The sequence below is a fragment of the Sceloporus undulatus genome, chromosome 1 (assembly GCF_019175285.1).
Source record: "Sceloporus undulatus isolate JIND9_A2432 ecotype Alabama chromosome 1, SceUnd_v1.1, whole genome shotgun sequence".
Lineage (NCBI taxonomy): Eukaryota > Metazoa > Chordata > Lepidosauria > Squamata > Phrynosomatidae > Sceloporus > Sceloporus undulatus.
Genome location: NC_056522.1, coordinates 151,762,318 through 151,782,964, shown reverse-complemented (window position 1 = coordinate 151,782,964; position 20,647 = coordinate 151,762,318). Strand labels below are relative to the sequence as shown.

Genomic DNA, 20,647 nt, shown 5'->3' with positions numbered 1-20,647 from the left:
TTTGGAAATAATCATAATTGTATGTAAAAGGTGACTGAAGAATTTGGCGAAAATGTGCAGCAAAGTACTTCATTACGTATAGAAATCAAAATACTTCTTGAGGAATACTAAAATGTATTTACTGGGAAAATAGATACTGTGTAAATTACTGATACACGGTACACCTAGGATTGAATCCAATAGTTATGTTTCATTGGAAACTCTGTCAAATGGAAAGGAAGAGAAAAGTTTGGCCAATTCACCTTGCAGCTTCTAAAACAAGCTTCTCCAAACCAAATGGGCAACTGCAGGAATATAGAGAATCAAAAAAAAATATTGTGTTCTCTCCCCCGCTTCTTATCATGGGAGCCTACCGTGGGCCGAAGCAGATGGGTGGCAAGGAGCAGCCTCTGGCTGCAGTCAGCCCAAGGCAGCAGTAACCACCTGACCCACTCTCAAAGTGGGCCGCTGCCGTGGTCCTAAACGGATTGCTGCCAGGAGCGGATTAAATCTGCCCCCTTTTTCCCTGTGGCTTCAAGCCGCCTTTGGCGGCCTCAGAACAACTTCCAGCCACTTCAGGGGTGTGCACAATCTGAACACCGCATCCCCAAAGCAATTAGAAGCCGCTTCTTTTGGCCCATCTGTTTTGGCCCAATGAACTGAAGACACCTCTCCCATAAATAAAATAGTACCATTGGATCCAACCCTTTATTTATTTTTTATGTTTTTTGTTTTTTATGTATGAGTTCAGATTCCACTATAGTATTGTTATGTGTGTGTTGCTTGCTTTTAATATTTTCAAAAATTTTGAGAACTTTTTAATTAGATATAATTAATTTGTCATTGTTGATCCAACAGTATAAGATTCTGCATTTTCTAGGTGCTGTGCAAGTAGTGACATGGAATGAACAGTATCAAAAATTAACCAGCAGTGATGAGCATGGTCTTATCATTGTCTGGATGATGTATAAAGGTAAGAAATTTGCTTAAGAGAGACTATTTTCAGTTTCTTTGAGATTTGTACTATGTTTTGTTAGACTTTAATTGGAGCTTGAAAGCTCGAAGTAGGATTATTTATGTTTTAAATGCTTATTCTGGATGTTTATGCTAATAGATTTACCCTAAACGGTTAAAATGTTTTACGGCCATTCTTTGTCATCACAACTGCTGAGTCAAAGCTAGAGCTAAGACACTACATCAGCAGTTTTTAATGTTATTAACGGAGTAGGTAAAACATAAAATATCAAAGATAAGATACATCCAAATATAGAAAAATACGCATATAGTTATATAAGGCTGAGCAGCATTCACAGTTAATATAATTTTCATAGTCAGAGGGAACTGTTATATAATTTGTCACAGCTCTCGACTCATTTGTCCTTGGAGCAGGGATGACTGTATCTGAAATCCTTGTTTAGAATCATTCTGTCCCATGTCTTACCTATACAACCATAGCTAAGCTAAAGAGGTTGCCTATTCTTCTATGTGTAATGCAGAGATTTAGTGACATGACTAGCCCAGATAAAAGAATATGAGGGCCCAAACAGACAGGCCAAAATAAAGCTGCTTTGGGTCACTTTGGAGGTATACTGTTTAAATTGTGCATGCGTCCTAAGAGGCCGGAAGCCACACCAAAGCCAGTCCTAAGTACTAGAGCGCAGCTTTGGCAAAGCTTCTGGCCTCTTAAGATGTGTGTATTATTTAAACAAAATACCTCCAAAGTGACCCAAAGCAACTTTATTTTGGCCTGTCTGTTCAGGCCCACTGTTAGTGAACTGTGTGTGTTAGGTGGATCCCATAGAATACCTCTTAAAGCATTTTTAATTGTTTTGATGGTTTTCAGATCACATCAGTCAGTAGGAGTAAACTTGCATGGATTTCAGCTACACTTTCCACAAAGGGAATGATTCAAAATATAACAGAATCTTCTGATGTGGAAAAGAAGGTCATCGATTCTCCCTTCTACCACTTGCTCAACCTGCTAGTGTTTCAGACGTCATAGTACCAAACAGAACTCTTAATCCAACCAAATACCAGTTAACTTTTACTCAAATATATCTAGTTTATGTCCAACACAATTAATTAAGGTGAAGAATATCCATGTTCAAAGTTTGGCTGAATTTACATTCTTGACTTCAGGTGCTTGGTATGAAGAGATGATCAACAATAGAAATAAATCTGTTGTTCGAAGTATGAGATGGAATGCTGATGGACAGAAGATCTGCATTATATATGAAGATGGTGCCGTAATTGTTGGTTCTGTAGATGGTAAGGTTAGCTTATATTGTGTTAGCTTATATTGCTGCTGCTGTTGTTGTTAATAGTATTAAGCTTTATTGTTAGCACATACACTGCTTTAAAAGTATTAGACACCGATTTCATGAAAGAAAAGACTCTTGAAATCTTTCTCCCCCATGTTCACCATGTATTCAGAGAACTTCTGGAAACAAAGCAAGGCCTGTATACCTCCCTCCCTCCGGTCTTCATTAGTTGAGCAGGAAGAAGTGAAGGAGGAATGTTCATGCTGAGTACATTTAGAATTATCCTCACCACATTTCGTAGTCCATAGATGGTAAAAGTCTTTGGCCTGTTACAGATGTGCCTTCAAGTCGCCGATCAATTTTGGTGGCCTCATTAATCTTAGTTTTTTTTTTTAACTAACCAGTTTGTTTACGTAGCATGTGATGTCTGAATCTTCACCTAAGGCAGGCAAGGTACAGCTTCAGGAAGCAAGAGGATCAAACCCAGTTCACCTCCAGACACGATTTTTTTTTCTGCTATCATGATTTTGCAGAGGTTTTAGGGAGTGTGGTCTCTGCTATGGCAGTCCTTTGTTTCCTATTCCTTTTCCTGTATTTTATTTACTGAGAAATGTAAAAAGGGCCCAAAACACATTGCAGAAATAACCCAATTTGAGACAGCTTTAATTGCCCTGGCTCAATGCTAAGGATTCTGGAACTGTAGTTTTGTGAGATTATCCTTCTCTGTCAGAGAACTCTAGTGCCAAATAAACTACAATTCGTAATCCCTGCATTGAGCCAGGGCAGTTAAAGCAGTCTGTTTCTTGCAGTGTGATTTTGACCAGGGAGAATAAGATGGTATGGAATAATGCATAGTGTTTCTCGTCACTGGTGTAAAGGTCTCTATTGGAAATGCTCCTTTTGTAGAATCTCTCTAAGCTTAATTTTAATGTTATACACACCTCTGTCCTTGTTCAAACTACTAATTCAACAGAAGCACTTAATGTGGGGTGGGGTGGGGGGGGGGGAATAGAGGCTGGGCAACATTACTTTAGAGGGATGTCATTGACTGTCCTTGTTTAAAGTTTATCAATTCAATACAAGATGCCCACTTCATGCAATCATAAATTTAAATGTTACCTATGCAATTGTGCTTCGGATTCTGAAGCATAATTAGTGTGGCCAAATAACAAAAACGTTACCCAGATTTTCACGTCTTGTTGCTATCTCCTCAATTCTTCGGGGGGGGGGGGTTACCATCTCCTGTGCCTCCATCATCTGTTTGCCTTGCTGTTTCAGTAGCAAAGAGGGAAGGACTCTGTCATCCCTCCTGGCTTCACATAAGCATGGCTTGCTGTTGCAGCAGTGCCATATACCTAGAAGCATAGAGTTGGAAGAGATCTCAAGGGCTATCCAATCCAACCCTATTCTGCCATGCAGCAATACACAATCAAAAACACGCCCGACAAATGGCGATCCAGCTTCTGTGAAGTCGAGAAGGCTTTCATGGCCGGCATCCATAGTTTTTTTGTGGTTTTTTCGGGCTATGTGGCCTGTTCTCAGCAAGTTTCTTCCTAGAAGAAACTCTGCTGAAACATGGTCACATAGCCCGAAAAACCCAACAAAAATGATCCAGCTTTGTTTAAAAAATGCTCTAAAGAAGGAGACCCTAGCATTCTCCAAGAGAGCAATTCCACTGTCAACAGCTCTTACCGTCGGAAGTTCTTCTAATGTTGAGGTGGAGGAAACATACCATCTTCTGAATGGAGCCACAACTGTAGCAACCATAGGGTTGCAACAGTTGTGTCTCCATACAGAAAGATGGGTAGTGAGGGATTAGGCTTCCTGTTAGATAAGAGGAAGATTGGAGGTACCATGTTGGTTTGGGAATGACTAAATCCTGTTATGCCTCGACTGGGAACAGCATATTATCTATTTTAACTCAAATGGCTTGCTGTAATAAGCTGTGCAGGAGCTGTCGTGGTGGGGGGAGTGGGAATATTTATATACCTGCATGGCTCATGGACATTGAGAAGTGGCCCCCTCTTGCCATTTGGGGCAAGGTGTGCCCTCACTGATCCAAGCCACCACTGGTTGTACATATGGCAGATCTCCCACTGACCTACCAACTTTTAACTTTGGGTAGTTGTGGAGGAACTAGTTGTTGTATGCAGAAAAGTCCTAGTTTACTCTCCAAGATTCTCAGGCATGGCTGAAAAAGAATCCTTTATGAAACCGATAAAGCTGCTGCTGCTGTTTAGTGCAGATACGGGTGGGGGGGGGAGTGGGACGAGAAAAGAAGTGAGTGTAATAATAAGGATTGAGGGCAAGACATATATATAGGTGAGACAGGGATGTTGAAAGCTGAGGTCGAATTTGCAGCCCCTGAAGCCCCCCGAAGAGCACAGATTCTCCATTTTTTTTTATTTTTAAAAAACGTCCAAGCCAATTTTTTACCCCCTCTAAACCTTCCACCAAAGTGTTGCTCCAAGCCTCCCCACCCATCTTTAAAAGGAAAATGATTCTCAAAAATGAAACTGGAAGTGTCAGGTATGTTTGGTGTGGTCCATCAGCGGGGTGCAGGCAGGGCAAAAATAATCCCCTACACTGTTGCCCCCCTCCCCCACCCAATGTTTAGCAGATTATATGCTCCAAAACTGATGCACTATTCAGCACTGCGCACTGTTAAATCAGATAAAGTAGTAAGATGCTTTGATAATTAAATAATGGTTGGCAAATGATTGGCATTCTAAACCTGAAGGATGACTCTCTTTGCTACCACAGATGCATGCAGCGTCCAGCTACATTGGCCATCTTATTTAAATTAAATTTATATTCATGAGTGATATATAAAGAAGTTTACATTATGATGCCAAAGTGGCTGGATGCTGCAGGCACATGTGGTGAATACTGCATAAACTTAATTTATATTAAGATAACCTGAATATAATTTAAGTGAACATAAGCATCACAATACCAGGGTTGTTTTTTTTAAATTAAAAGTACCATGGTCAGCATCGATAATGCTGAACTATGTGAGTTAATGTTTACTATATCATCCCACCATCAACAACATCACTATTCTGTAGAATATGATGAAGAACATGTGTGTGTTACTGTCAAATCTGTTATATGTATACTTAAAATGCTAGAACAGTCCATAAGTTCATGTGAGCAAACCGGTTTAATTTCAATGCTCCATGTTCTTAACAAAAATTTATATTTCTTTCAGATTACAGTTCCTGGGCATTCTAGATTGAAATCTATTCTTGGAGCAAGGATCAGGGCTATATAGCCTGTGGGGTGGTCAAAATGGTCTGCTGAAAGTTTAATTAGAGATGAAAACCAGGTAATTATACTCCTAATGGTAGTAGGTCCATCCAATCTTTGAAAATGACCAGCACTTTTATTACCATTCCTTGATGTTGTGGCTCTGGGTGGAGTTTTCTATGGTTATTGGGGATGTTTTTGTATGTTCAGGGGCTGTCCACACCATTTTTTTTCTGAGTGGGGAGTATAGGGGAGGCTTTGGAGGACTGACAGGTTTCAGGGGCTGCAGAAGTGAGTCAGCGGTTGCATGAGGCTCATTTTCGGCACACCTGTGTAGAAGATGAAAGGAGAAAACAAAGCTGAAAATTGCCAAATTAGCAAACACTCTACCTCATGAAGCTGTTCCAGTCACACAAACTAAACGTAAAGTAAATAGTTACATAAACAGTCTCTAATTAAAGGCAGAATTAAAGAGAGAGAGTAGCAGGCCAAGACAAAGGGAACTTTATGGCTTATGGGGCTAACAAGAGGAAACTCCTTCTCATATGCCTTTAAACCTGAATGATATGGACCCATTCTAGATGGAATTTGAAAAATATTATTACTTTTAAAAATGACAAAGCAAAGGTAATTGCACTACCTTATTCATAGAAACTGGAGTTGTGTCCTTGCAGCAGCGTGATATCAAATGCACTGGCAAACGCCATATTGTCAATTGCCAACCTGTGCATCCCTTGCCACATTGCTCATCAGAATATGCAGATTTCCCATCAGCTGGAGATGGCAATCATACTATTCTGAATGATGGTGGCTGGTGTGCCACAAACTTTATTCTCAGTTACCATAGAAAGATATAAAGCCCTGGGATTAATAACATTGTTTTCTGGCTAGGTGTAAAATAGTCTTAGAGGATTCACCACTGAGGATCCAGACAAGAACTTTATCGTCACTCCTAAATAAAACTCCTGACCCACCCAGATTCAATCAATTTCAAAGTGCTTACTGAGAAATCCATATATGACACTATCTCACAGGGGTAAGAGACTCGTAGAATAGCTACTCAGGAGAATGGAAAAGGAAGTGACAGTTGCTTTCTCAATACATAGTTTGATTTAGGTTAGGATTCTAATTTCTTTCTTTAGTGAATTAGGATTTTCCCACCTTCCTGTTTCTTTGCAGCCCCTGTTCTAAGCGTAGGAATGGTGTGGAAGTATGTTGACCGGGGTGCAGACAGAGGAAGGAGTTTCTATGCCATGAAGGCACTTTCTGTACCAAGCTATGTTTAAATCAGTTTTAAAAACTTATTTTTTTTTAAAGATGACGGCAAATTAAAGGGACTTGCAGTACCTGCAATCTCAATGATCAGTCACTTGACGGACCCACTGGTAAGCATTTCTATAGACCATATTTTAGAGCTCATACATTTTTGACAAGTTATAAAATGTCCTTTGGAATAAAATGCTCAGGAACTGCTATGATTTTATTGAGAAACTATTCTTATTTTATGATTAGAAAATTGTTCTATATTGAAAAGAGGTTTTTTTTTAAAGGAAATGTTTAGATAGTATTATTATTGAATACTGTTTTTCCTCTAGCATGTAATTGTGCAGAAAACAATTACTATTTCAGTTCACTGTGGTTTAGTATTGTGCTGCTGCCTGCTGAGGTGTTTCAGTGATGCCTTTTCTTGTTCCTTGTCCCATCTAATAACATGTTGTTACTCAAAATGTGGTGTTTTGCATGGCACATGTGATAAAGGTGATCGATATGCCTGGAGTTTTGTGTTGGGTTTTTGTGTTGTTGCCATTGTACCTCTGTTCAAACAGTTTATAAATAAATCAGTTTAATAAAAAAAAACAAAAAGGTATGTCAATGCTTTAATGTCAGAAAGGATAGAGAAGATTATTAAAACAAAAAGGGCAAATTCAGAGCTGCAGCAATAATAAACTATATTTAAGTCCATATATTTGATTCTGTTGTCCTAATAAAGAGGCTTGGGGGCTGTAAATAGTAAACTATTGAAATCTAACAAAGTTAACAAAGTGTACTTTGATAATACTATCTTGAATAATCCTTGAATTACTATGGGCAGCTGGTTTGATGCCATCCTTCTGGTTGTAAGCCTCTCCAAACTAATCAAATGGTTTTAATAAGAAACACACAGTCTGTCTCTGGTGCTATACTCAAAAGCTACCAGTAAAACAGGGCAAAGTTTACATTTCCACTTCCAGAACCTTTGAGAGCCTGGAATACCTCCATACATTTACAAGAGAGGGCTTTGTAAGGAGATTGGAATATCATAATGTATGTAAAGGATGAAGAAGAATTGGGAAATGAAAATGTGCAGCAAGTACACTGTACCTCGGGGTCGAATCCCAGGTACGAATTCCGGGATACGAAAAATCCATTGGAATAATTGTTCCAAGTTAACAAATGTTTTTTCGGGTACGAAGAAAATTTTGGTGCTTTTTCGGCGCTTTTCGCACGAAAACGCGGCTTTTCCATTAGCGCATGGGCAATCGGCTTACGAACGGCTTTTCGGGTTACGAACGCGGCCGCGTACGAATTAATTTCGTTAACCCGAGGGGCAGTGTACTTCATTGCTTTAACTGCCTTGGCTCAATGGTATGGAATTTTGGGAACTGTAGTTTTGTGAGATATTTAGCCCTTTCTGTCAGAAAGCTCTAGCACCACAACAAACTACAATTCCCAGGATTCCCTAGCCCTGAGCCAGGGCAGTTAAAGCAGTCTCAAAGTGCCACCTTGAATCCCTGTACTGAGAGGAAGGTGGGATATAAATAAACATAATAATAAATAAACATAATATTTCTGCAGTGTGTTTTGGACCCAACTTATGGTGACCCCTAAAGCCACCCTATTGTGGGTTTTCCTTGGCAAGATTTGTTCAGAAGGGGTTTGCCTTGAATGGGTCGCCGTAAGTTGGAAATGACTTGAAGGCATACAACAACTGGTTGCCTGCAGTACACAGATGTGAGAGAAACACTTGCTTGCCCTTTGCTTCAGGCAGCAAAATGTCTTGAGCAAGTTGTTAACTGGGAGAATAGCTAACCAGGATGTGAGTGTGTGTATGAAATTATGCATGAAATTATTGTTGTTGTGTGTCTTCATGCACATTCTGACTTATGTGGTGACCCTAAGATGAACTTATTATCATGGATTGTTTTTCTTGGCAGGATTTGCTCAGAGGTGGTTTGACATGGCTTTCCCAAGAGAGAGTGATTTGCCCAACCCCATCACAACCCTCTTGTTCCCTCTTGCAACACACAATAACAACACATTTACACAATCCAGAAACCATTTTATTTTTATTGGGGGTGTGTGTGTGTGTAAGAAGAAAGGCACAGCGAAACTGAAAAGTGGAAGAGAAACAGACACCAAAAACTCTCCCTCTAAACCGGAAGCACAACTTGAATGCTCTGCTCTTCCACTTCCGGGGCGGCGGCGGCGGTTGCCAGGGCAACGACTACTACTACGAGGACGACTACTACGACTAGGCCTCTGTTGCCATGGCGACGAGGACCTCTTGAAGTTGCGGCCTGCGAGGGACCAAAGAAAGCAAACCGCCGGGCAAGATGTTTATCTATTTGAGCAAAAAGGTGAGGGGCCTGAGAGGCCGGGATGGAAGAGGGGTCCAAAATAAGCACACTGGAGATTTAACTCGGTTTGGAAGCGCTTTAATTCGTTGTCTGGCTCTTTGCTATGGAATTCTGGGAGTTGGAGTTTGTTGTGGGGTCCAGAGCGGAGCGGAGCTCTGGGCCCCACAACAAACTCCAACTCCCAGAATTCCATAGCAAAGAGCCAAACAAAGAGTCAAAGCGCTGCCAAACCGGGTTATCTCTCCAGTGTGTTTATTTTGGACCTCTGGTCCTTCCTCTTAAACATAGCCTGCAGCACATGGCGTCTTTCATCCGTGGTCTCCCCTCCAAGTAACAACCAGGACTGGCCCTGCTTAGCTTCCAAGAGCCCAGACGGAGTTCTGGCGCCTCGGTTAAAGTGTTTAGGCTAACAGGGTTAAACGATGGCGAAATGCATGATAAGATTGTGTGTGTGTGTGTGTATATACACATATATAGACACACACATATAGACACACATATATATATATTTAGACACACACATACATGCACAGACATATATAGACACACATATATAGACACACACATATAGACACACATATATATATATTTCGACACACATACATGCACATACATATATATACACACATATATATATTTAGACATACACATACATATATAGATGCACACACATATATATAGACACACACATAAACACACACATATATAGACACATGCACACACACACACACACACAGAGACACACACATACACACACGGCTTGAAAACATTCCAAAAAAGTATACATTCCAAGTAGCAAACTTTGATTTTCCATTTTCTATCAGTGACACCATTTTACTATGTATTTAATGTTACTTGAGCATCCATGGATTTTGTTATCCATGGGGGATCCGCTGGAACCAAACCCCAGTGGATAACAAAATCCCACCACACACACACACACACATGCATGCCTTCAAATCGCCTATCAACTTAGGGCAACACCATGATTATTATTTTTTGGCTGTGAATATATGGAGACCCCATGAATTTCATAAAGTTTTCTCAGTCAAGGAATGCTCAGAGGTTGTTTTGCCAGTTCCTTCCTCTGAAATAAAGCCTGGGATGCATTGGTAGCCTCCTATCCAAGTACTAACCAGAGCTGATCTGCTTAGTGTCCCTGGTTCGGAAGGGATTAGGTGTGAACCATGGCTTTACCAGTTTCTTCCTGTGAAATATAGCCTGCAGTGCCTGGTATTCATTCCTTGGTGGTCTCCCATCAAGTACTAATCAGAGTTGAGCCTACGTACATATAGGAATTTTTGCCTGTTGACATATGGGCACTCCATTAATTTCATAAGGTTTTCTTAGCAAAGGAATCCTCACAGATGGATCTTCTGGTGCCTTTAGGGCTGCAACAGACTGTACACATCTCTATCCATCAGTGCCAACGTTATCTATCACTTCTGATTCCACTTTCACTGTATTGTGTGGTTATGTGCCTTCAAGTCACCTATCAATTTATGGTGGCCTCATTAATCTCATAGGTTTTTTTTTTTAACTAACCAGTTTGTTTACGTAGCATGTGATGTCTGAAATCTTCACCTAAGGCAGGCAAGGTACAGCTTCAGGAAGCAAGAGGATCAAACCCAGTTCACCTCCAGACACGATTTTTTTATCATGCTATCATGAATTTTGCAGAGGTTTTAGGGAGTGTGGTCTCCTCATGGCAGTCCTTTGTTTTCCTATTCCTTTTCCTGTATTTTTATTTACTGAAGAAATGTCAACAAGGGCCCAAAACACATTGCAGAAATAACCCAATTTGAGACAGCTTTAATTGCCCTGGCTCAATGCTAAGGGATTCTGGGAACTGGAGTTTTGTGAGATTTATCCTCTGTCAGAGAACTCTAGTGCCAAAATAAACTACAATTCCCGTAATTCCCTAGCATTGAGCCAGGGCAGTTAAAGCAGTCTGTTTCTGCAGTGTGATTTTGACCAGGGAGAATAAGATGGTATGGAATAAATGCATAGTGTTTCTCGTCACTGGTGTAAGAGGTCCTCTTATTGGAAATGCTCCTTTTGTAGAATCTCTCTCAGCTTAATTTTAATGTTATACTACACCTCTGTCCTTGTTCAAACTTACATAATTCAAACAGAAGCACTTAATGTGGGGTGGGGGGGGGAATAGAGGCTGGGCAACATTACTTTAGAGGGACTGTCATTGACTGTCCTTGTTTAAAGTTTCATAATTCAAATACAAGATGCCCACTTCATGCAATCATAAAATTTAAATGTTACCTATGCAGTTGTGCTTCGGATTCTGAAGCATAATTAGTGTTGGCCAAATAACAAAAACGTTACCCAGTTTTCACGTCTGTTTGCTATCTCCTCAATTCTTCGGGGGGGGGGGGGTTACCATCTTCCTGCTTGCCTCCATCTCATCTGTTTGCCTTGCTGTTTCAGTAGCAAAAGGAGGGGAAGGACTCTGTCATCCCTCCTGGCTTCACCATAAGCATGGCTTGCTGTTGCAGCAGTGCCATATACCTTAGAAGCATAGAGTTGGAAGAGATCTCAAGGGCTATCCAATCCAACCCTATTCTGCCATGCAGCAATACACAATCAAAACACGCCCGACAAATGGCGATCCAGCTTCTGTGAAGTTGAAGGCTTTCATGGCCGGCATCCATAGTTTTTTTGTGGGTTTTTCGGGCTATGTGGCCATGTCCTAGCAAAGTTTCTTCCTAGGAAGAAACTCTGCTAGAACATGGTCACATAGCCCGAAAAACCCACAAAAAACGATCCAGCTTCTGTTTAAAATGCTCTAAAGAAGGAGACCCTAGCATTCTCCAAGAGAGCAATTCCACTGTCAAACAGCTCTTACCGTCAGGAAGTTCTTCCTAATGTTGAGGTGGAGGAAACATACCATCTTCTGAATGGAGCCACAACTGTAGCAACCATAGGGTTGCAACAGTTGTGTCTCCATACAGAAAGATGGGTAGTGAGGGAATTAGGCTTCCTGGTTAGATAAGAGGAAGATTGGAGGTACCTAGTTGGTTTGGGGAATGACTAAATCCTGTTATGCCTCTGACTGGGAACAGCATATTATCTATTTTAACTCAAAATGGCTTGCTGTAATAAGCTGTGCAGGAAGCTGTCTGTGGGTGGGGAATAGTTTATATACCTGCATGGCTCATGGACTAATTGAGAAGTGCCCCCTCTTGCCATTTGGGGCAAGGTGCCTGCCTCACTGATCCAAGCCACCACTGGTTGTACATATGGCAGATCTCCCCACTGACCTTCCAACTTTTAAGTTTTGGGTAGTTGTGGAGGAACTATGGTGTTGTATGCAGAAAGTCCTAGTTTACTCTCCAAGATTCTCAGGCATGGCTGAAAAAGAATCCTTTATGAAACCCTATAAGCTGCTACTGTTGTTTAGTGCAAATACGAAAAAAAAAAGTAGGGACGAGAAAGAAGTGACTGTATATAATAATGGATTGGGCAAACATATTAATATATGGTAAAACAGGGATGTTGAAAGCTGAGGTCGAATTTGCAGCCCCTGAAGCCCCCCCAAAGAGCACAGATTCTCCATTTTTTTTTATTTTTAAAAACGTCTAAGGCCAATTTTTTACCCCCTCTAAACCTTCCAAAGTGTTGCTCCAAGCCTCCCCACACATCTTTAAAAGGAAAATGATTCTCCAAAAATGAAACTGGAAGTGTCAGGTATGTTTGGTGTGGTCCATCAACGGGGTGCAGCAGGGGCAAAAATAATCCCCTACACTGTTGCCCCCCTCCCCCAATGTTAGCAGATTATATGCTCAAAAACTGATGCACTATTCAGCACTGCTGCACTGTTCAAATCAGATAAAGTAGTAAGATCTTTGGATAATTAAATAATGGTTGGCAAATGATTGGCATTCTAACCTGAAGGATGACTCTCTTTGCTACCACAGATGCATGCAGCGTCCAGCTACATTGGCCATCTTAATTTAAATTAAATTTATATTCATGAGTGAATATAAATGAAGTTTACATTAGGATGGCCAAAGTGGCTGGATGCTGCAGGCACATGTGGTTGAATACTGCATAAACTTAATTTATATTAAGATAACCTGAATATAATTTAAGTGAACATAAGCATCTACAAATACCAGGGTTGTTTTTTTAAATTAAAAAGTACCATTGGTCAGCATTGATAATGCTGAACTATGTGAGTTAATGTTTACTATATCATCACCACCATCAACAACATCACTATTCTGTAGAATATGATGAAGAACATGTGTGTGTTACTGTCAAATCTGTTTATATGTACTGTATACTTAAAATGCTAGAACAGTCCATAGTTCATGGTGAGCAAAACCTGTTTAATTTCAATGCTCCATGTTCTTAACAAAAATTTATATTTCTTTCAGATTACAGTTCCTGGCAATTCTAGATTGAAATCTATTTCTTGGAGCAAGGATCAGGGCTATATAGCCTGTGGTGGTCAAAATGGTCTGCTGAAAGTTTTAAAATTAGAGATGAAACCAGGTAAATTATACTCCTAATGGTAGTAGGTCCATCCAATCTTTGAAAATGACCAGCACTTTTATTACCATTCCTTGATGTTGTGGCTCTGGGTGGAGTTTTCTATGTGTTATTGGGGATGTTTTTGTATGTTCAGGGGCTGTCCACACCATTTTTTTTCTGAGTGGGGAGTATAGGGGAGGCTTTGGAGGACTGACAGGGATTTCAGGGGCTGCAGAAGTGAGGTCCAGAGGTTGCATGAGGCTCATTTTCGGCACCCTCCTGTAGAAGATGAAAGGCAGAAAACAAAGCTGAAAATTGCCAAATTAGCAAACACTCTACCTCATGAAGCTGTTCCCAGTCACACAAACTAAACGTAAAGTAAATAGTTACATAAAACAGTCTCTAATTAAAGGCAGAATTAAAGAGAAGTAGCAGGGCCCAAGACAACAGGGACTTATGGGGCTAACAAGAGGAAACTCCTTTCTCATATGCCTTTAAACCTGAATGATATGGCAGCCATTCTAGATGGAATTTGAAAAATACTGTATTTACTTTTAAAAATGACACAGCAAAAGGTAATTTGCCACTACCTTATTCATATAGAACACATGGTAGTTGTGTCCTTGCAAGCAGCTGAATATCAAATTGCACTGGCAAACGCCATATTGTCAATTGCCAACCTGTGCCATCCCTTGCCACATTGCTCATCAGAATATGCAGATTTCCCATCAGCTGGAGATGGCAATCATTACTATTCTGAATGATGGTGGCTGGTGTGCACACAAACTTTAATTCTTCAGTTACCATAGAAAGAATATAAAGCCCTGGGATTAATAACTACTGTATTGTTTTCTGGCTAGGTGTAAAATAGTCTTAGAGGATTCACCACTGAGGAATCCAGACAAGAACTTTATCGTCACTCCTAAACTAAAACTCCTGACACCACCCAGATTCAATCAATTTCAAAGTTGCTTACTGAGAAATCCATATAATGACACTATCCTCACAGGGGTAAGAGACTCGTAGAATAGCTACTCAGGAGAATGGAAAAGGAAGTGACAGTTGCTTTCTCAATACACTAGTTTTGATTTTAGGTTAGATTCTAATTTTCTTTCTTTTAGTGAATTTAGGATTTTCCCACCTTCCTGTTTTCTTTGCAGCCCCTGTTCCTAAGCGTAGGAATGTTGTGAAGTATGTTGACTGGGGTGCAGACAGAGGAGGGAGTTTCTTATGCCTATGGAAGAGCACTTTACTGTACCAAGCTATGTCTTAAAATCATGTTTAAACTTTATTTTTTAAAGATGACGGCAAATTAAAGGGACTTGCAGTACCTAGCAATCTCTCAATGAATCAGTCACTTGACGGACACACTGGTAAGCATTTCTATAGACCTATATTTTAGAGCTCATACATTTTTGACAAGTATAAAATGTCCTTTGGAATAAAATGCTCAGGAACTGCTATGATTTTATTGAGAAATTATTCTTATTTTATGATTAGAAAATTGTTCTATATGTGAAAAGAGGTTTTTTAAAAAGGAAATAGTTTAGATATGTATTATTATTGAAATACTTGTTTTCCTCTAGCATGTAATTGTGCAGAAAACAATTATTTCAGTTCACTGTGGTTTAGTATTTGCTGCTGCCTGCTGAGTGTTTCAGTGATGACCTTTTCTTGTTTCCTTGTCCCATCTAAATAACATGTTTGTACTTCAAAATGTGGTGTTTCATGGCACATGTGATAAAGGTGATCGATATGCCTGGAGTTTTGTGTTGGGTTTTTGTTGTTGTTGCCATTGTACCTCTGTTCAACAGTTTATTAAATAAATCAGTTTAATAAAAACAAAACAAAAAGTATGTCAATGCTTTTTAATGTCAGAAAGTATTAGAGATATTTATAAAACAAAAAGTGCAAATTCTCAGAGCTGCAGCAATAATAAACTATATTTACAGTCCATATATTTGATTCTGTTGTCCTAAAATAAAAGAGGCTTTGGGGGCTGTAAATATAGTAAACTATTGAAATCTTAACAAATGTTAAACAAAAGTGTACTTTGATAATCAATATCTTGAAATAATGCCTTGAATTACTATGGGCAGCTGGTTATTTGATGACCATCCTTCTGGTTGTAAGCCTCTCCAAAACTAATTCAAATGGTTCTTGAATAAGAAACACACAGTCTGTCTCTGGTGCTATACTCAAAAGCCTTACCAGTAAAACAGGGCAAAGTTTACATTTCCACTTCCATAACCTTTGAGAGCCTGGAATTACCTCCATACCATATTCAAGAAGAGGAGACTTTGTAGAGGAGTATTTGGAAATAATCATAATTGTATGTAAAAGGTGACTGAAGGAATTTGGTGAAAATGTGCAGCAAAGTACACTGGTACCTCGGGATCGATACGAAATACCCAGGTTACGAAATTTCCGGGATACGAAAAAATCCCATTGGAATAATTGTTCCAAGTTACAAATTTTTTTCGGGTTACGAAGAAAATTTTGGTTGCTTTTCGGCGCTTTTTCGCACGAAACGCGGCTTTTCCCATTAGCGCCTATGGCAATTCGGCTTACGAAGGCGTTTTCGGGTTACGAAAGCGGCCGCGGAAGTTAATTTCGTAACCCGGGGAGCAGTGTACTTCATTACGTATAGAAATCAAAATACTTCTTGAGGAATGCTAAAAGTATTTACTGGGAAAAATAGATACTGTGTAAATTACTGATACACGGTACACCTAGGATTGAATCAATAGTTATGTTTCATTGGAAACTCTGTCAAATGGAAAGAAGAGAAAAGTTTGGCCAATTCAACTTGCAGCTTCTAAAACAAGCTTCTCCAAACCAAATGGACAACTGCAGGAATGTAGAGAATAAAAAAAAATATTGTGTTCTTCCCCCGCTTCTTATATGGGAGCCTACCGTGGGCCGAAGGATGGTGGCAAGGGAAGCCTCTGGCTGCAGTCCAGCCAAGGCAGAGTAACCACCTGAAATCACTCAAAGTGGGCCGTCGTGTGGTCTAAACGATTGCTTCAGGGCGGAATTAAATGCCCTTTTTCCTGTGGCTAAGCCGCTTGGGGCCTCAGAACAACTTCTAGCCACTTCAGGGGTGTGCACAATCTGAACACGCATCCCCAAAGCAATTAGAAGCCGCTTTTTGGCCCATCTGTTTTGGCCAATGAACTGAAGACACTCTTCCCATAATAAAATAGTACCATTGGATCCAACCCTTTATTTATTTTTTATGTTTTTTGTTTTTATGTATGAGTTCAGATTCCACTATAGTATTGTATGTGTGTGTGCTTGCTTTTAATATTTTCAAAAATTTTGAGACTTTTAATTAGATATACAGTGGTACCGGGATACGAAATACCAGCTTACGAAATTTTCGGGATACGAAAAAATCCCATAGGGAATTATGTTCCGGGTTACGAATGTTTTTTCGGGTTACGAAAAAACTTTTGGTGCTTTTTTCGGCTTTTCGCACGGAATGCGGCTTTTCCCATTAGCGCCTATGGCAATTCGGCTTACGAAGGCTTTTCGGGTTACGAAAGCGGCCGCGGAACGAATAATTTTCGTAACCGAGGCACCATGTAATTAATTTGTCATTGTTGATCCAACAGTTAAGATTCTGCATTTCTAGGTGCTGTGCAAGTAGTGACATGGAATGAACAGTATCAAAAATTAACCAGCAGTGATGAGCATGGTCTTATCATTGTCTGGATGATGTATAAAGTAAGAAATTTGCTTAAGAGAGACTATTTTCAGTTTCTTTGAGATTTGTACTATGTTTTGTTAGACTTTAATTGGAGGTTGAAAGCTCTAAGTAGGATATTTATGTTTTTAAATGCTTTTTCGATGTTTATGCTAATAGATTTACCTAAACTGTAAAATGTTTTACGGCCATTCTTTGTCATAACCACTGCTGAGTCAAAGCTAGAGCTAAGACACTACGTCAGCAGTTTTTATGTTATTAACGGAGTAGATAAAACATAAAATATCAAAGATAAGATACACCCAATATAGAAAAATACGCATTAGTTATATAGCTGAGCAGCACTCACCGTTAATATAATTTTCATAGTCAGAGGGAACTGTTATATAATTTGTCACAGCTCTCGACTCATTTGTCTTGGAGCAGGGATGACTGTATCTGAATCCTTGTTTAGAATCATTCTGTCCCATGTCTTACCTATACAACCTAGCTAAGCTAAAGAGGTTGCCTATTTTCTATGTGTAATGCAGAGATTTAGTGACATGGACTAGCCCAGATAAAAGAATATGAGGGCCCAAACAGACAAGGCCAAATAAAGCTGCTTTGGGTCACTTTGGAGGTATACTGTTTAAATTGTGCATGCGTCCTAAGAGGCCGGAAGCCACACCAAAGCAGTCTAAGTACATAGAGCCAGCTTTGGCAAAGCTTCTGGCCTCTTAAGATGTGTGTATTTTTAAACAAAATACCTCCAAAGTGACCCAAAGCAACTTTATTTTGGCCTGTCTGTTCAGGCCCACTGTTAGTGAACTGTGTGTGTAGGTGGATCCCATAGAATACCTCTTAAGCATTTTTAATTGTTTTGATGGTTTTCAGATCACATCAGTACGTAGGAGTAAACTTGCATGGATTCAGCTAAACTTTCCACAAGGGAATGATTCAAAATATAACAGAATCTTCTGATGTGGAAAAGAAGGTCATCGCTCTCCTTCTACCACTTGTCAACCTGTAGTGTTTCAGACGTCATAGTACCAAACAGAACTCTTAATCCAACCCAAATACCAGTAACTTTTACTCAAATATTAGTTATGTTCCAACACAATTAATTAAGGTGAATATCCATGTTCAAGTTTGGCTGAATTTACATTCTTGACTTCAGGTGCTTGGTAGAAGAGATGATCAACAATAGAAATAAATCTGTTGTTCGAAGTATGGAGATGGAATGCGATGGACAGAAGATCTGCATTATATATGAAGATGGTGCCGTAATGTTGGTTCTTGTAGATGGTAAGGTTAGCTTATATTGTGTTGCTTATATTGCTGCTGCTGTTGTTGCTAATGTATTAAGCTTTATGTTAGCACATACACTGCTTTAAAAGTATTAGACCCGATTCATGAAAGAAAAGACTCTTGAATCTTTCTCCCCCATGTTCACCATGTATTCAGAGAACTTCTGGAAACAAAGCAAGGCCTGTTATACCTCCCTCCCTCCGGTCTTCATTGTTGAGCAGGAAGAAGTGAAGGAGGAATGTTCATGCTGAGTACATTTAGAATTATCCTCACCACATTTCGTAGTCCCTAGATGGTAAAAGTCTTTGGCCTGTTACCGACAGCCAAAATAAAGCTGCTTCGATCACAGTGGAGGTATGGTGTTTCACATGATGCATGCGTCCTAAGAGTCCCGAAGTCGCAACAGCCAGCTCCAGCTTGGAGCGTGGCTTTGGTGTGGCTTTCTGGACTCTTAGGACGCATGCATCATTGAAACACCTTACCCTCCACTGTGACTCGAAGCAGCTTTATTTTGGCTGTCTGTAACAGGCCAAAGTTGTAGATTTTTGTGCCTCGCATTGCTTACATGGGAGATTAATGCAATGCTTACTTCTATCCCTGGTGTCCTCTTTCTTGAGAATTGCTACATATATTGAGCATTTCCAATCTGTGTGCCATTGTTTCGTTTTCCATATTTGTTGACCGATTTTAATTAGAACTAGAGTAGATTCTGTCTCTGTAGCCTGAAGCAGCTTTATTAGTATGTAATCTTTTCCTGACCATTTATTTCTCCCAAGTGCCCTGAGTGCAGCTTCCACTTCACATAGTTCTTCCTTTAATGCTTGTCCCATAGCATCCAAATTCTTGCTAAAAGAGAACAATCCTTTTAATTCCTTAGATCTTGTGGAAGAGATGTTTTGTTCTTCTGGCTCTTGGTCAGTTAGGCTTAATAGTGCAAATCTATTTTTTACATTATCTTTAAATTCTACAGTGATGTTCTCCAGATTGTATTTTCACTCTTTTATATCAGCAATTCATGGTCTCTGCCACAATATGCTCCTGGTACTGTTGTTGTAGAGAAAATAGAACTTCTCCACCTCCTGCTTTCAATTATATAGTCTATTTGATTTCTGTATTGGCCATCTGGTGATATCCATGTATACAGTTGCTTGTTTGGTTGCATGAAGAATGTAGCCTTGCAAATTCCATTTTTTGATCCTAGGCCTAATTTTCTTATAATCTTTGATTTTGCTCTTTTTCCTACTTTTGCATACCCTTGACATGGCCTATGCTATGATTAACAAGAAGGCCTGTTCTGGTGTATGATCAGTTTCCTCCTGGACTCTGGAATAGAATCTTTCTGTTTCTTCCTCTTCTGTCTCTGTAGTTGGAGCACAAACATGTAGTCTTTTCTGTTATATTGAAGGGTTTTCCCTGAAGTCTTATTGAGATGATTTGATCAGACTTTGCATTATAGCCTTTGATTGCTTTTACTAAGTCTCTCCTCACTATATTATAACGAATAATTGTATGAGTAAAAATGTCCCATTCCAGTCCATTTCACTGCAAGTATTGCAATGTTTATACATTTTATTTCTTGTTTTTGTCTACCTGATTCATGCTTCTCACATTCCATATTCCTATGTGTGTGCAGCTTTAAACTTTTCTTTCACCACTGAGCACAGGTGAACATGCTTTCAACTTGAGCCCAGTTTCATCATCAGCCACAGTTGTCCTCTTCTCTACACCAGTAGAGCCATCCAACCTGCGAGATTCATTTTTTGGCACTAAGTTTTGTTTCATTTTGGATTATCTCATCATAGGGTTTTCATGGTAAAAGTCATTCAAAAGGGGTTTACCATGCCTGGTTTTGTGCAGTACTAACAAGTGTTAGCTATGCCATTGCCATTGTCTCTGAAAGATCCTCTGCCAATCTCTCTCTCACACACACACACCAGGGACGTAACCAGGATTTTAGAAAGGGGGGATCCAGACTAAGTGCCACCATTATAATGGGGCTTAGGTGCGGCGGCACAGCAGCACACACCATTCATTTTTCTAATGAAAGGGGGGGG

The 20,647-nt window shown here is 39.8% G+C and overlaps 1 protein-coding gene across 4 annotated transcripts in view; it reads left to right on the top strand.

Moving 5' to 3' along the window:
* Window positions 1-864: 864 nt before the first annotated feature.
* WDR35 (WD repeat domain 35) overlaps window positions 865-20,647 on the top strand; it is a 53,188-nt gene continuing 33,405 nt past the window's right edge. For 2 of the 4 annotated variants that reach the window (XM_042446257.1, XM_042446258.1), the window contains exons 1-2: window positions 865-952; window positions 2,119-2,247. In XM_042446257.1, the coding sequence (XP_042302191.1) occupies window positions 940-952; window positions 2,119-2,247 (142 nt within the window). In that variant the 5' untranslated portion in view covers window positions 865-939. Of the gene's footprint in view, window positions 953-2,118; window positions 2,248-8,900; window positions 9,107-13,500; window positions 13,619-14,898; window positions 14,971-17,234; window positions 17,328-18,461; window positions 18,591-20,647 lie in introns of those variants that run through there. The other 2 variants (XM_042446259.1, XM_042446260.1) reach the window with 2 other exon arrangements.